General features: G+C 39.9%; 1 protein-coding gene across 1 annotated transcript in view; it reads right to left on the bottom strand.

Moving 5' to 3' along the window:
- Positions 1 to 424: 424 nt before the first annotated feature.
- Positions 425 to 17,023, bottom strand: part of LOC144313293 (uncharacterized) — a 30,758-nt gene continuing 14,159 nt past the window's right edge. Inside the window, exons 5-8 of the mRNA XM_077896431.1 lie at positions 11,923 to 12,026; positions 9,447 to 9,561; positions 9,116 to 9,289; positions 425 to 2,350 (exon numbers count right to left, since the gene is read on the bottom strand). Coding sequence (XP_077752557.1) covers positions 2,243 to 2,350; positions 9,116 to 9,289; positions 9,447 to 9,561; positions 11,923 to 12,026 — 501 coding nt within the window. The 3' untranslated portion in view covers positions 425 to 2,242. The remainder of the gene's footprint in view (positions 2,351 to 9,115; positions 9,290 to 9,446; positions 9,562 to 11,922; positions 12,027 to 17,023) is intronic.

Here is a 17,023-nt window from a genome sequence, read left to right on the forward strand (position 1 = left end):
TGGTACTGTCTTCAGACTTCTCTGTCCCACCTTCTCATTACTATCTCATCATCATTTAGTAATTCTTTATATTTACTTCCACTGTTTAAAATACTATGTCATATCTGTCTTCCGATTGGACCCAGACTAATATAGAGGCCAGGGAGTTGCACTCTTTGGATTTGTCTTCTAGAGGATCTACCATAGAGAGCACAGTTGAACTGCAGCTCAAAATGTAGACAGCTGCTACATTTTCATATCCACCGTAGCACTCACACCAAGGCCTTGTGTCTCTGCTAGGCTGTGTCCAGCCAATGACTTAGCACAGAAGGAATACTAAAACCAAGTCATTTCTGTCTCCCGTAGGACCCCTCTACAGGCAAGCTTCTGATGGGGACTCAAGATCAGAAAATCCCGAGGGCCTGTGCTCTGATTCTCCAACAGGGGCTTGCCCGGAGATCCACGGTACAACTTTTCCCCACCACTGACACCATGAATAGCATAGGGTCTACTGGATCCTGTGACCAAAGCAGTGAGGACTCCTAAGCACAGCCTGCACCTGCTGCACAATTCATCTGCTCTGAGACCACTGAAGTCTTGCATTCCTTAGTTTCACCAAGGTGTATGGATGAAACGAGTACTCAATGTAGGACAAGGTTTCCCAACCTTGTACCATGGACATGGTGGATTGTTGTGGAGGCCTCTCTTGGGTATGTTTACCAGCACTCCTGACATCGACCCACTAGATGCCAGCAACATCCTCAGTTGTGAGGATCGGAAATGTCTCCGGACGAATCTATTGTTAGCAGTGTCTATAGCTAATAATACTGCATTGTATACTTAAACTTTGCTAAGAGGGTAGAGCTTATGTTAAGTGTTCTTACCAATTAATTAATTAATTAATTAATGAGACCAGGAAGAGACTTTGGGAGGTGATGGGTAGGACTATGGCTTTAAGGCATTGATGATTTCACAGAGGTCTATACTTATCCACAAACTCACTGAATTCGATACATTAAGTATGTACAGCTTTTGACATGTCAAAAAACAGGTCTCCAGACACTGCCAAATGCTCCCTGAGGAGCAGAATTCTTCTCCCACCACCCCACCCCCAACGCATTGAGAATTAGTGGCGTAAAATATGCTACCTCCAGAACCCAAAGAGGTCTCCCAGTTTCTGTCTTTGTGAAAAGGTATTCAAAATGTGGCAATTTTTCTTTCACTCCTGCGAGAATATCCTGGCATGCCCACTGGATGCCTCAAAACTTCACGGATATGTCAATTCATGCCGTCTTACCAAGGGCCCAAAGCATTATAGCCTCTTACTGATCCTCATGTCAAATTAGCATGGTGTCAATATGATAGGCCAATGACATATTCTGGGGATGTTCAAATGGTCTAGCTCCATGAGTTAATAAAACGCTGAGGCAAATTAAATGAATGAACACTTTGCCTATACTCTATGAATATGAACTATTTCTGATTCACTAGCGGACTAGAAAAGAATGCATTTGCCAAATCAGTGGTGACACATACCATGTACCTGACGTCTTATCAATCTGTTCTGGAAGCAATAAGAGGCGCACAATAACTATGACTGGAATTACTCTTTGTTTAAGTTGACAGTAACTACAGATATTTGCCACAATCTATCCTGTCTCTGAATGGGCCAGACTAGTGAATCAAGCAGAAATGTGATAGAGCTCACCAGCCTTTCATCCTTTAGCACTATCCCACTGCACCTCTGCTAGGATGCAGGGTTGTTTTTGGTATACCCTACCAAATGAAGGCTTGGAGACAGTTTCAGAGGTTTCTGCTTGGACTCTCTAAATTTTTTTTTCTCAGGTATATTTCCTTATTCAGGAGAGACACAGAAAGAAAGGCAGAGACATAGGCAGAGGGAGAAGCAGGCTCCCTGCTGGGAGCCCTATGTGGGGCTCAATTCCCGGACTCTGGCATCAAGCTCTGAGCTAAAAAAGAAAAAACTCACAATTTCAACAAGAAACACTTTTAGCTACTGTAAAATCATACAGAAAAAAAAAAACTATTGCAAATGACATCAATCTATATTACAAAGGATTCTGAATTATACTATACAATGTTCTTCACCTTGCCCTGTCAGAGTAATTGTTTTCTACCTAACCGATCACATGCTGACATTTTTCACTATGCTTATAAATACTCTTCTTATTAAGTTAAACTTTCCGCCTTGAGAAACTGTTACCACTCTTTACCAAATACTAAGATTCACAAAAAAAAAACCTTACCTTTTAGCATAGTCAACTGCATTTATATTTGCTTTTTCTACTAAAAATGCCACCATTTTCTCTTTTTTTTCATTTATAGCAAGTAAAAGCGGTGTGAGGCCATCCTGTAGGAGTGCAAACAAAATTTATAATTTACAAAATTACATATTTGGATAATGAATCGTAAAAATTCTGAACGATCCTGTAACTTAAACATGTAACATAGAAAGTAAATAAAATTAGCCCTTTCGTTCTCAGCCCTCCATGGTTTCACCAGCTGCTCCTTCTTTTTAAAATACTGCTTTCTCACGGAGCGTGGGTGGCTCAGTTGGTCAAGCATCTGCCTTCAGCTCATCAGCTCAGGTCATGATCCCAGGGTCTCAGGATGGAGTCCCACCTTGGGCTCCCTCTGCAGCAAAGAGTCAGCTTCTCCCTCTCCCTCTGCCCCTCCCCTCCACTCGTGCTCTCTCTCTTGCTTGCTCGCTCTCTGTCTCTCTCAAAAACATAAAGTCTTTTTAAAAACTAAAATAAAAATAATAAAATAGACCTCCTCTTCCTCTTCAACAGATTACCTGCAGTCATTCCACAAACTCGCTTCAAACATTGCCTGGCTCCAAGAATCTTTGCTTCTCTCACAATATATATCATGGTATACCCTAGTTATTTTCTTCTGCACCATCTAAACCAAAAGATTCTAGAGGGGAGGGGTTATTTTTTATCTCTGTATCTCCACTCTCTAAAACACAGTAGTAAATATTTAAAGTATCGTTACTGATTTTAATGGATATCTCCGGAGTAGTGTTTCTTCAATTATATTCCAAAGAACACATGATTTGCAAGAGATACTGTGCCCCAAAAGAAAGATTCAATGATCATCTATGTTTGTGAAACATTACAAAACTGCACTATACATCTAGCACAAATGAACCCCATTTACATTTGCTTATCCCCATTTGACAATTCCTTCTTTTGTAGCAAACATTAATACTTGAGAAACAAGAGTTCCCAGGGATATAGTTTTAAGAACTTTCCAATAAAGGTAAGGGTTTTCTCCAGGTTGTACAAACTTGCTGGATTCTCATCTATCAATGGTATGGGGATCCCAGATGTCAACATAAAACACTCCAGCTCCAAATGAGTCACTAAGGAGATGGACTCTGAATGAAAAGAGCTAGGTTTCAGGGCAGCTGGGTTGTGCAGGCAGTTGAGGGACGCTTGGTTTTGTCTCAGGTGTGATCTCAGGGTCGTGGGATCCAGCCCCACATTGGATTCGGGGCTCCCCTGGCACTGAGCACCAAGTCTGTTTAAGACACTCTCTCTCCCTCTCCCTCTCCACCTCCCCCACCCCCACAAGCCTGTGCATGTGTGTGCTGTCTCTCTAAAATGCATAAAGAAACCTTTTAAAAATTAAAAAGAAAAGTAAATAAATAAAAATAAAAGAAACAAGCTTCAAATGAATTTTGACCACTTAATACTAAATAATCTTTGGTTAAGGTGGGCCCACAATGAGATGAGCACTCGGTGTTATTCTTTATGTGGGCAAATTGAACTCCAATAAAAAATTGTGGGTTTTTTTGTTTAAAATAAAAAATAAGAACAATAAAATATTAAAAATAAATAACTAAATAAATAGTCCTTGGACTTTCTCCTATTATACCATGATAAAGTTTTTTCTTAACTGTTAGAAAGCTCAGTATGAGATTTTTCTCATTTTTACCCTTTTATTCAAATTCAGTTCCATATAACATACTATTAGTTTCAGAGGTAGAAGTCAGCGGTTCCTCAGTCTTATGTAACACCCAGGACTCATTCCATCATGTGCCCTCCTTAATGTCCATCACCCAGTTATCCCATCCTTCCACTCCACCCCTCCAGTGACCTTCAGTTTGGCTCCTATGATTAAGAGTCTCTTAGGCTTTGTCTCCCTCAGTCTCTCTGGTTTAAGTTTTTCTCTTCTTCCCCTTCTCCTCTGTCTTGTTTCTTAAGTTCCACATATGAATGAGATCATATGATAATTGTCGTTCTCTGACTGACTCAGGGTATTACGCTAAGTGAAATGAGTCAATGAGATTTTATTCTCTACTATACTCATTCTGAGAACCTAATGCACATCTACTTCTAAAAAAACCGGTTTGTATTCTAGTTTCTATTATCATTGCTATTTTTGATTATTTATAATTTAGACTAAGTGTAAATCAGAAATAAAAATGTCATGACTTACCAATAAAAATTCTAATACTGAATGAGCACTGGGTGTTTACATGTTGGGAAACTGAGATTAAGTAAAAACTATTATTCAAAAATTCTAATACTGCTTTATACGGATTATTTTTAGTATAATAAAAGCTACTATATAAATTGCGTATTTAGGGAATAATACCAAGGAGAAAGAGAATACTGTCTGAAATATGCATAATCTATCCAAGGAGAACCAGGATTAACTTCACATGCCTTGCAGATATTCCAAAAGGTACATGATTACTGTACATATATAGAAAAAATGTTTGTGAAAAAAACGACTTTCAATTCTTAACTTAGAAAATTCATACCGAGACCCTGGGTGACTCAGAGGGTGAACATCATGATCCCAGGGTCCTGGGATCGAGCCCATATCAGGGTCCCCATAGAGAGCCTGCTTCCCCCTGTGCCTAGCTCTCTGCCTCTCTCTGTGTGTCTCTCATCAATTACTGAATATAGTAATGAAAAAAATAAGGTGACAAAGAAACAGAAAATTCAATCCCAATCCTAAGAAATTAACATAAAATACAAAATATATATTATAAATTAATATGGAGTGTCTTGAAAATCTTGAAATCTTTGTCAACATATACCATAAAACAGTAATTGTAAACTCAGTGCTTATGGAGGCAAAGCAGGTGACACGAGTCAGTGAAGAACCTAGGCGGGGACACGAGCAAACTGGAGACACATGCCTCCTATAAAGGGACAGCCTCTGCACAGCATACCAAACAGCAGCATGGGCTCAAGGTACCAGAAGTGATCTGTAAGAAAAGCTCAAAATCCAGAGTTCTACATGCGTGCCATAATTTTAAATGTTAGCTCAACTGACAGTGGAAACTAAATACATCCGGGGGCCACATTTAGTCTATAGCCTACTTGTGTTTTTCTATTTGCTGTGACTGTTTCCAATGGCCGTGCGTAAAACAAATACTTGGACATCAAACCTTTCCTAAAGCATCAGGATCATGTTTTACCAACAAATTAGGCCCCACCTTCTAAGGAAAATTGCTGTGAAGACTCATTAACACCTACGGTCAGAATTTTCCAATGCTTGTTTCAACTACAATCTATTTGTATTTACTGCCCTCACATTGCTAACCGAACAGACAGGAGTTCAGAGGAATGCTGAAGCAAAGTTATTAAAACAATTACCATCTGTATTGTCACTAACTACATGCTGAATGTTTAACACAGTAGTGATTATGCACTATGCCAGGGCCCTATGAATTTGAAAGACATCCTAAGATAGTCTATCGTACAGCTTCAACTAAAAAAGAAGGTTCACGGATTTCTACTGCTGCAATTGGGAAAACCCTGCTTGTAATAATCAGAATGGTAGCAAAACACGTAAAATCTTTAAAGGGTCAGACTCTACTTATTAAAAGACTACTCATAAAGACTTCCCATCTGGGTGCCGGTGAATGACTGATAGTTGGAAGGAAAGGTAATTATTTTTCAAGCCAACGAGATGACCAATAATTTTCATCTGTAATTCTCAAAGAGATACAGACAGATGAAAGGCTAATGTTGGAGAGAGTGGAAGGAAGTAGCCAGTATCCAACTTCAGTTAAATCTCTTCCAGAGATTTAATATTTTTACATCTCTAAATTTGTATATGTATACCTACCCATTCAGTAGTTGTTAGCCAAGAGTTGTAACAGAATCTCAAAACCCTATTTCCAAATTTCTGCGTACACACGTTATTGGATTCACTCCATCGAAATCTTCACGGGACAGTTTAGGCTTGTAAATTCTTTTAAATTCCCTAGTTGACTGTGATTCACCAGCACAAGTCTAGCTGAGAACTAGTACAGTACACAACCATGCCAGTCTCCCCTTTCACCTATGTGGCCAATTCTCCCTATCACTTGAGGATTCAGCCAAAAACAGAAATGAGTCACTTATCAAACCTGCATTCAATTTCCATGGCTAGAGGTAGAACAAGGTCTAGTAAACTCAAAATGCAACTTGATTCCATTATTTACACACTCCTTACTTCCTTCCCATCAAGACATTCTAGATTTGCAAGCAGAGTTTAGACTCGTATCTAAGTGGCTATAGCTGCAAAATACTATACTGTGTTCTTTCCTCTGCTTGTCCACTTTTTGTTTTTTTTTTAAGATTTCTATTGATTTATTCATGAGAGTCTGAGAGAGAGAGAGAGACAGGCAGAGACATAGGCAGAGGGAGAAGCAGGCTCCTCCATTCAAGGAGTGCCATGTGGGACTCGATTCGGGAGACCATGGGATCATGCCCTGAGCCGAAGGCATATGCTCAATCACTGAGCCACACAGGCGTCCCTTTTCGTGCCCATTCAACCACCAGTTTACTGCCAATCTGATGTCCTTAGAGTCCTCCTAGAATTGATCTCTATATAAGTTTACAACACACTCACGGGTTCGTAAAGTAAGAATTATTATCCCTGAAAATTGAAGACTCCTTACCTAAACATAAACACTGAAGAAAAACAAACACAATCCAAAAACCTTGTCTTGATATTTCCCCTCACTTGCCAAATGTCTAAACCGCTCTGCATGTTCCTGACTGCTTTCTCCTTTTCCCCTCTTTTGTCCCTCTTAAGTCAAGGCTGATAAAAGATAAACTCCGACCGTGTTAATAAATCACTTTTTGATCAAATAGGAACTTCTCAACAGCAGCAAGATTTGATATTGTAAAATACACTTGTTTTCTGTTTTAAGTCAAAGCCTATTTCCAAGGCAAATTTTGCTTTCCTCTGTTGTTTGACACTAAATAAGAAACAAACTGGGTGAGAAAACATTTTTGAAAATAAAGTTTCAGAACACATTCTGTGTTCTCATAAATATTTGCCATAAATACATAAAAGAAACTTGCCTTCTCTAATGCTTCTTTAGAGGTATCATTATTTAGGGGCAACTGAGTGGCTCAGTCCGTTGAGCATCTGACTCTTGGTCTTAACTCAGGTGATGATCAGAGTTATAAGATCCAGCGCTGCGACAGACTCAGCGCAAAGTCTACTTCAGATTCTTACTCTCTTTCTTTTCCCTCTGCCCCCACAACATCCCCTGCTTGTACATGCTCGCTCACTTCCCCCAAAAAAATAAAATCTCACGGCTGAGTAATACTCCATTGCGGACATATACCACAGATTACTCAACAATTAGAAACAATAAATACCCACCATCTGCTTCAACATGGATGCAACTGGAGGGTATTATGCTGAGTGAAGTAAGGCAATCGGAGAAGGACAAACATTACATGGTCTCATTCATACGGGGAATAGAAAAGAGTGAAAGGGAATAAAGGGGAAAGGAGAAAACGAGTGGGAAATATCAGTGAGGGGGACAGAACATGAGAGACTCCTAACTCTGGGAACCAAACAAGGGATGGTGGAAAGGGAGGTGGGTGGGGGGTTGGGGTGACTGGGTGACGGGCACCAAGGGGGGGGCACTTGACGGGATGAGCACTGGGTGCTGTGCTCTTTGTTGGCAAACTGAACCCCAACTAAAAAAATTTTTAAAAAGAAAAAACTAAAAGATAAAATAAGTACATAAACCCCAGAGTGTGAGGTGAAAAAATAAATAAATAAATAAGCTTAATTAAAAAAAGGAAGGCAGGAAGGAAGAAGTATTATGGGAAGCCTGGGGGGCTCAGTGGGTCAAGCATCTCTCTCTGGTTATGGTCACGATCCCACTCCTGACATCAAGCCCCGTGCATCAGGCTACTGCGCTCAGTGGGAAGGCCTCTTCTTCCCCTACCTCTGCCTTTCCTCCCTACTCATGTTTGCTCTCTCTCATATAAATACAATCTTCAAAAATAAAAAGTGTTGTTATTTAAAGCAAAAGCTTAGACAGCTATTTCAAAATATTTTCATCCAGGAAATGCTTGAGCTTCCAAATATGAAAAATCGACCCTATCTATGGCACACATCAGTGTTTCTGCAAGGGCAGTGACTGAATGTAATGCACGTCAAAGAAAGCACAGGGAGACTGGCAAGTGTGGTCATCACCAGCTCCCCATGCACACCTACCACCCCACTGAGGAACTACATAGGCTGAGCAGGAGCTACTCTCTGGAATGGGAGGCCTCACCGTGGTACATGGCTGGCAGAGTGGCTACCAGCACAAGCAGATACCACCTGTAGGATGTCATGACCTGATCCCCCTGCTCTCATCTTCTGAACCTTAGGGCCTAGAGTGCCCAAGGCCTATTACAACCTGCTGCTTTCTCCTCCCATTTACATTCACCCAAGCTACTCCTCTGGGTCACGGTCTCCTACTCATCCCCAGAAGCATCCATTTCCTAAGCCCCTGCACACCTTTCGGCCTCCATCATCACCACACTCCCCTCTAGGCCTTCAATCCTTTGTGGGCTCTGAGGGTACCATCTACTCCCAGGCACAAAGGGGAAGATTTTCTTTCTGGGGTGGAAAGGTTGCTAGCAGACAAAATGTTGCCTTTCTACAGGCATTACTTTTCTCTTTCCCTGCCCCTGCCTTAGTTTTCCAGTTGTTTCCAGGATGACAGGACCTGCTGTATAAAATTCAGTGCCGATGTCTTCATATATATATGTACATATACAAAGAAAACATTTGCAGCTATTTTTATTTACTTATTTATTTATTTATTTATAATGTAAAATACGTTGTAAAAAAAAAAGTTGACCTGTACCTTGTTTCTGATCTCCATATTTACTTTCTTTAAAAGTAGTTTCTGTGCTATTGTGACATTGTCCCCTAATGCTGCATAATGGAGAGCAGTGTTGCCCTTGATGTCTTTTAGATCAGGATTAGCACCATGTTTCAGCAGAATATCTACACATGCCTCATCTTGGGATTGTACAGCCTGTGAGCATTACAACAAGAAACAGAATGTAAATTCTGGGAACTGAAAGGAAACATGCCACAAGTTTCACCAATGAGTTATGTTTAAATGCAACAAATGTTCATTCCAAGGACTTCAATCCAATCCATCTCAGGCAGATATACCTGTCACCACGCACCTTCAGTAGAGCGGTCGTGTTTTCAACATCACGGAGGTTTAGCTGGCATTTCCGATCTACCAGGAGCTTCACCATATCTTCATGGCCATTGGCACAGGCCAAGTGGAGACAACTCCTGTGAGTGTGAAAGGGCGTGTCAGGATTACAGTGTACCTTTTCAAAAATTGCAAATCAATTCATAGAATTGTAAATGTTAAATACTGCTTATTCTCATGACTCCAAAACAAAGAATTAGTTTACTTCAGACTTCTCTGTCCCACCTTCTCATTACTATCTCATCATCATTTAGTAATTCTTTATATTTACTTCCACTGTTTAAAATACTACGTCATATCTGTCTTCCGATTGGACCCAGACTAATATAGAGGCCAGGGAGTTGCACTCTTTGGATTTGTCTTCTAGAGGATCTACCATAGAGAGCACAGTTGAACTGCAGCTCAAAATGTAGACAGCTGCTACATTTTCATATCCACCGTAGCACTCACACCAAGGCCTTGTGTCTCTGCTAGGCTGTGTCCAGCCAATGACTTAGCACAGAAGGAATACTAAAACCAAGTCATTTCTGTCTCCCGTAGGACCCCTCTACAGGCAAGCTTCTGATGGGGACTCAAGATCAGAAAACCCCGAGGGCCTGTGCTCTGATTCTCCAACAGGGGCTTGCCCGGAGATCCACGGTACAACTTTTCCCCACCACTGACACCATGAATAGCATAGGGTCTACTGGATCCTGTGACCAAAGCAGTGAGGACTCCTAAGCACAGCCTGCACCTGCTGCACAATTCATCTGCTCTGAGACCACTGAAGTCTTGCATTCCTTAGTTTCACCAAGGTGTATGGATGAAACGAGTACTCAATGTAGGACAAGGTTTCCCAACCTTGTACCATGGACATGGTGGATTGTTGTGGAGGCCTCTCTTGGGTATATTTACCAGCACTCCTGACATCGACCCACTAGATGCCAGCAACATCCTCAGTTGTGAGGATCGGAAATGTCTCCGGACGAATCTATTGTTAGCAGTGTCTATAGCTAATAATACTGCATTGTATACTTAAACTTTGCTAAGAGGGTAGAGCTTATGTTAAGTGTTCTTACCAATTAATTAATTAATTAATTAATGAGACCAGGAAGAGACTTTGGGAGGTGATGGGTAGGACTATGGCTTTAAGGCATTGATGATTTCACAGAGGTCTATACTTATCCACAAACTCACTGAATTCGATACATTAAGTATGTACAGCTTTTGACATGTCAAAAAACAGGTCTCCAGACACTGCCAAATGCTCCCTGAGGAGCAGAATTCTTCTCCCACCACCCCACCCCCAACGCATTGAGAATTAGTGGCGTAAAATATGCTACCTCCAGAACCCAAAGAGGTCTCCCAGTTTCTGTCTTTGTGAAAAGGTATTCAAAATGTGGCAATTTTTCTTTCACTCCTGCGAGAATATCCTGGCATGCCCACTGGATGCCTCAAAACTTCACGGATATGTCAATTCATGCCGTCTTACCAAGGGCCCAAAGCGTTATAGCCTCTTACTGATCCTCATGTCAAATTAGCATGGTGTCAATATGATAGGCCAATGACATATTCTGGGGATGTTCAAATGGTCTAGCTCCATGAGTTAATAAAACGCTGAGGCAAATTAAATGAATGAACACTTTGCCTATACTCTATGAATATGAACTATTTCTGATTCACTAGCGGACTAGAAAAGAATGCATTTGCCAAATCAGTGGTGACACATACCATGTACCTGACGTCTTATCAATCTGTTCTGGAAGCAATAAGAGGCGCACAATAACTATGACTGGAATTACTCTTTGTTTAAGTTGACAGTAACTACAGATATTTGCCACAATCTATCCTGTCTCTGAATGGGCCAGACTAGTGAATCAAGCAGAAATGTGATAGAGCTCACCAGCCTTTCATCCTTTAGCACTATCCCACTGCACCTCTGCTAGGATGCAGGGTTGTTTTTGGTATACCCTACCAAATGAAGGCTTGGAGACAGTTTCAGAGGTTTCTGCTTGGACTCTCTAAATTTTTTTTTCTCAGGTATATTTCCTTATTCAGGAGAGACACAGAAAGAAAGGCAGAGACATAGGCAGAGGGAGAAGCAGGCTCCCTGCTGGGAGCCCTATGTGGGGCTCAATTCCCGGACTCTGGCATCAAGCTCTGAGCTAAAAAAGAAAAAACTCACAATTTCAACAAGAAACACTTTTAGCTACTGTAAAATCATACAGAAAAAAAAAAACTATTGCAAATGACATCAATCTATATTACAAAGGATTCTGAATTATACTATACAATGTTCTTCACCTTGCCCTGTCAGAGTAATTGTTTTCTACCTAACCGATCACATGCTGACATTTTTCACTATGCTTATAAATACTCTTCTTATTAAGTTAAACTTTCCGCCTTGAGAAACTGTTACCACTCTTTACCAAATACTAAGATTCACAAAAAAAAAACCTTACCTTTTAGCGTAGTCAACTGCATTTATATTTGCTTTTTCTACTAAAAATGCCACCATTTTCTCTTTTTTTTCATTTATAGCAAGTAAAAGCGGTGTGAGGCCATCCTGTAGGAGTGCAAACAAAATTTATAATTTACAAAATTACATATTTGGATAATGAATCGTAAAAATTCTGAACGATCCTGTAACTTAAACATGTAACATAGAAAGTAAATAAAATTAGCCCTTTCGTTCTCAGCCCTCCATGGTTTCACCAGCTGCTCCTTCTTTTTAAAATACTGCTTTCTCACGGAGCGTGGGTGGCTCAGTTGGTCAAGCATCTGCCTTCAGCTCATCAGCTCAGGTCATGATCCCAGGGTCTCAGGATGGAGTCCCACCTTGGGCTCCCTCTGCAGCAAAGAGTCAGCTTCTCCCTCTCCCTCTGCCCCTCCCCTCCACTCGTGCTCTCTCTCTTGCTTGCTCGCTCTCTGTCTCTCTCAAAAACATAAAGTCTTTTTAAAAACTAAAATAAAAATAATAAAATAGACCTCCTCTTCCTCTTCAACAGATTACCTGCAGTCATTCCACAAACTCGCTTCAAACATTGCCTGGCTCCAAGAATCTTTGCTTCTCTCACAATATATATCATGGTATACCCTAGTTATTTTCTTCTGCACCATCTAAACCAAAAGATTCTAGAGGGGAGGGGTTATTTTTTATCTCTGTATCTCCACTCTCTAAAACACAGTAGTAAATATTTAAAGTATCGTTACTGATTTTAATGGATATCTCCGGAGTAGTGTTTCTTCAATTATATTCCAAAGAACACATGATTTGCAAGAGATACTGTGCCCCAAAAGAAAGATTCAATGATCATCTATGTTTGTGAAACATTACAAAACTGCACTATACATCTAGCACAAATGAACCCCATTTACATTTGCTTATCCCCATTTGACAATTCCTTCTTTTGTAGCAAACATTAATACTTGAGAAACAAGAGTTCCCAGGGATATAGTTTTAAGAACTTTCCAATAAAGGTAAGGGTTTTCTCCAGGTTGTACAAACTTGCTGGATTCTCATCTATCAATGGTATGGGGATCCCAGATGTCAACATAAAACACTCCAGCTCCAAATGAGTCACTAAGGAGATGGACTCTGAATGAAAAGAGCTAGGTTTCAGGGCAGCTGGGTTGTGCAGGCAGTTGAGGGACGCTTGGTTTTGTCTCAGGTGTGATCTCAGGGTCGTGGGATCCAGCCCCACATTGGATTCGGGGCTCCCCTGGCACTGAGCACCAAGTCTGTTTAAGACACTCTCTCTCCCTCTCCCTCTCCACCTCCCCCACCCCCACAAGCCTGTGCATGTGTGTGCTGTCTCTCTAAAATGCATAAAGAAACCTTTTAAAAATTAAAAAGAAAAGTAAATAAATAAAAATAAAAGAAACAAGCTTCAAATGAATTTTGACCACTTAATACTAAATAATCTTTGGTTAAGGTGGGCCCACAATGAGATGAGCACTCGGTGTTATTCTTTATGTGGGCAAATTGAACTCCAATAAAAAATTGTGGGTTTTTTTGTTTAAAATAAAAAATAAGAACAATAAAATATTAAAAATAAATAACTAAATAAATAGTCCTTGGACTTTCTCCTATTATACCATGATAAAGTTTTTTCTTAACTGTTAGAAAGCTCAGTATGAGATTTTTCTCATTTTTACCCTTTTATTCAAATTCAGTTCCATATAACATACTATTAGTTTCAGAGGTAGAAGTCAGCGGTTCCTCAGTCTTATGTAACACCCAGGACTCATTCCATCATGTGCCCTCCTTAATGTCCATCACCCAGTTATCCCATCCTTCCACTCCACCCCTCCAGTGACCTTCAGTTTGGCTCCTATGATTAAGAGTCTCTTAGGCTTTGTCTCCCTCAGTCTCTCTGGTTTAAGTTTTTCTCTTCTTCCCCTTCTCCTCTGTCTTGTTTCTTAAGTTCCACATATGAATGAGATCATATGATAATTGTCGTTCTCTGACTGACTCAGGGTATTACGCTAAGTGAAATGAGTCAATGAGATTTTATTCTCTACTATACTCATTCTGAGAACCTAATGCACATCTACTTCTAAAAAAACCGGTTTGTATTCTAGTTTCTATTATCATTGCTATTTTTGATTATTTATAATTTAGACTAAGTGTAAATCAGAAATAAAAATGTCATGACTTACCAATAAAAATTCTAATACTGAATGAGCACTGGGTGTTTACATGTTGGGAAACTGAGATTAAGTAAAAACTATTATTCAAAAATTCTAATACTGCTTTATACGGATTATTTTTAGTATAATAAAAGCTACTATATAAATTGCGTATTTAGGGAATAATACCAAGGAGAAAGAGAATACTGTCTGAAATATGCATAATCTATCCAAGGAGAACCAGGATTAACTTCACATGCCTTGCAGATATTCCAAAAGGTACATGATTACTGTACATATATAGAAAAAATGTTTGTGAAAAAAACGACTTTCAATTCTTAACTTAGAAAATTCATACCGAGACCCTGGGTGACTCAGAGGGTGAACATCATGATCCCAGGGTCCTGGGATCGAGCCCATATCAGGGTCCCCATAGAGAGCCTGCTTCCCCCTGTGCCTAGCTCTCTGCCTCTCTCTGTGTGTCTCTCATCAATTACTGAATATAGTAATGAAAAAAATAAGGTGACAAAGAAACAGAAAATTCAATCCCAATCCTAAGAAATTAACATAAAATACAAAATATATATTATAAATTAATATGGAGTGTCTTGAAAATCTTGAAATCTTTGTCAACATATACCATAAAACAGTAATTGTAAACTCAGTGCTTATGGAGGCAAAGCAGGTGACACGAGTCAGTGAAGAACCTAGGCGGGGACACGAGCAAACTGGAGACACATGCCTCCTATAAAGGGACAGCCTCTGCACAGCATACCAAACAGCAGCATGGGCTCAAGGTACCAGAAGTGATCTGTAAGAAAAGCTCAAAATCCAGAGTTCTACATGCGTGCCATAATTTTAAATGTTAGCTCAACTGACAGTGGAAACTAAATACATCCGGGGGCCACATTTAGTCTATAGCCTACTTGTGTTTTTCTATTTGCTGTGACTGTTTCCAATGGCCGTGCGTAAAACAAATACTTGGACATCAAACCTTTCCTAAAGCATCAGGATCATGTTTTACCAACAAATTAGGCCCCACCTTCTAAGGAAAATTGCTGTGAAGACTCATTAACACCTACGGTCAGAATTTTCCAATGCTTGTTTCAACTACAATCTATTTGTATTTACTGCCCTCACATTGCTAACCGAACAGACAGGAGTTCAGAGGAATGCTGAAGCAAAGTTATTAAAACAATTACCATCTGTATTGTCACTAACTACATGCTGAATGTTTAACACAGTAGTGATTATGCACTATGCCAGGGCCCTATGAATTTGAAAGACATCCTAAGATAGTCTATCGTACAGCTTCAACTAAAAAAGAAGGTTCACGGATTTCTACTGCTGCAATTGGGAAAACCCTGCTTGTAATAATCAGAATGGTAGCAAAACACGTAAAATCTTTAAAGGGTCAGACTCTACTTATTAAAAGACTACTCATAAAGACTTCCCATCTGGGTGCCGGTGAATGACTGATAGTTGGAAGGAAAGGTAATTATTTTTCAAGCCAACGAGATGACCAATAATTTTCATCTGTAATTCTCAAAGAGATACAGACAGATGAAAGGCTAATGTTGGAGAGAGTGGAAGGAAGTAGCCAGTATCCCACTTCAGTTAAATCTCTTCCAGAGATTTAATATTTTTACATCTCTAAATTTGTATATGTATACCTACCCATTCAGTAGTTGTTAGCCAAGCGTTGTAACAGAATCTCAAAACCCTATTTCCAAATTTCTGCGTACACACGTTATTGGATTCACTCCGTCGAAATCTTCACGGGACAGTTTAGGCTTGTAAATTCTTTTAAAGTTCCCTAGTTGACTGTGATTCACCAGCACAAGTCTAGCTGAGAACTAGTACAGTACACAACCATGCCAGTCTCCCCTTTCACCTATGTGGCCAATTCTCCCTATCACTTGAGGATTCAGCCAAAAACAGAAATGAGTCACTTATCAAACCTGCATTCAATTTCCATGGCTAGAGGTAGAACAAGGACTAGTAAACTCAAAATGCAACTTGATTCCATTATTTACACACTCCTTACGTCCTTCCCATCAAGACATTCTAGATTTGCAAGCAGAGTTTAGACTCGTATCTAAGTGGCTATAGCTGCAAAATACTATACTGTGTTCTTTCCTCTTCTTGTCCACTTTTTGTTTTTTTTTTAAGATTTCTATTGATTTATTCATGAGAGATGAAAGAGAGAGAGAGAGAGAGAAAGAGAGAGAGACAGGCAGAGACACAGGCAGAGGGAGAAGCAGGCTCCTCCATTCAAGGAGTGCCATGTGGGACTCGATTCGGAGACCACGGGATCATGCCCTGAGCCGAAGGCATATGCTCAATCACTGAGCCACACAGGCGTCCCTTTTTGTGCCCATTCAACCACCTGTTTACTGCCAATCTGATGTCCTTAGAGTCCTCCTAGAATTGATCTCTATATAAGTTTACAACACACTCACTGGTTCGTAAAGTAAGAATTATTATCCCTGAAAATTGAAGACTCCTTACCTAAACATAAACACTGAAGAAAAACAAACACAATCCCAAAACCTTGTCTTGATATTTCCCCTCACTTGCCAAATGTCTAAATCGCTCTGCATGTTCCTGACTGCTTTCTCCATTTCCCCTCTTTTGTCCCTCTTAAGTCAAGGCTGATAAAAGACAAACTCTGACCGTGTTAATCAATCACTTTTTGATCAAATAGGAACTTCTCAACAGCAGCTAGATTTGATATTGTAAAATACACTTGTTTTGTGTTTTAAGACAAAGCCTATTTCCAAGGCAAATTTTGCTTTCCTCTGTTGTTTGACACTAAATAAGAAAACAAACTGGGTGAGAAAACATTTTTGAAAATAAAGTTTCAGAACACATTCTGTGTTCTCATAAATATTTGCCATAAATACATAAAAGAAACTTGCCTTCTCTAAT

This window comes from Canis aureus, chromosome 5 (assembly GCF_053574225.1).
Source record: "Canis aureus isolate CA01 chromosome 5, VMU_Caureus_v.1.0, whole genome shotgun sequence".
NCBI lineage: Eukaryota > Metazoa > Chordata > Mammalia > Carnivora > Canidae > Canis > Canis aureus.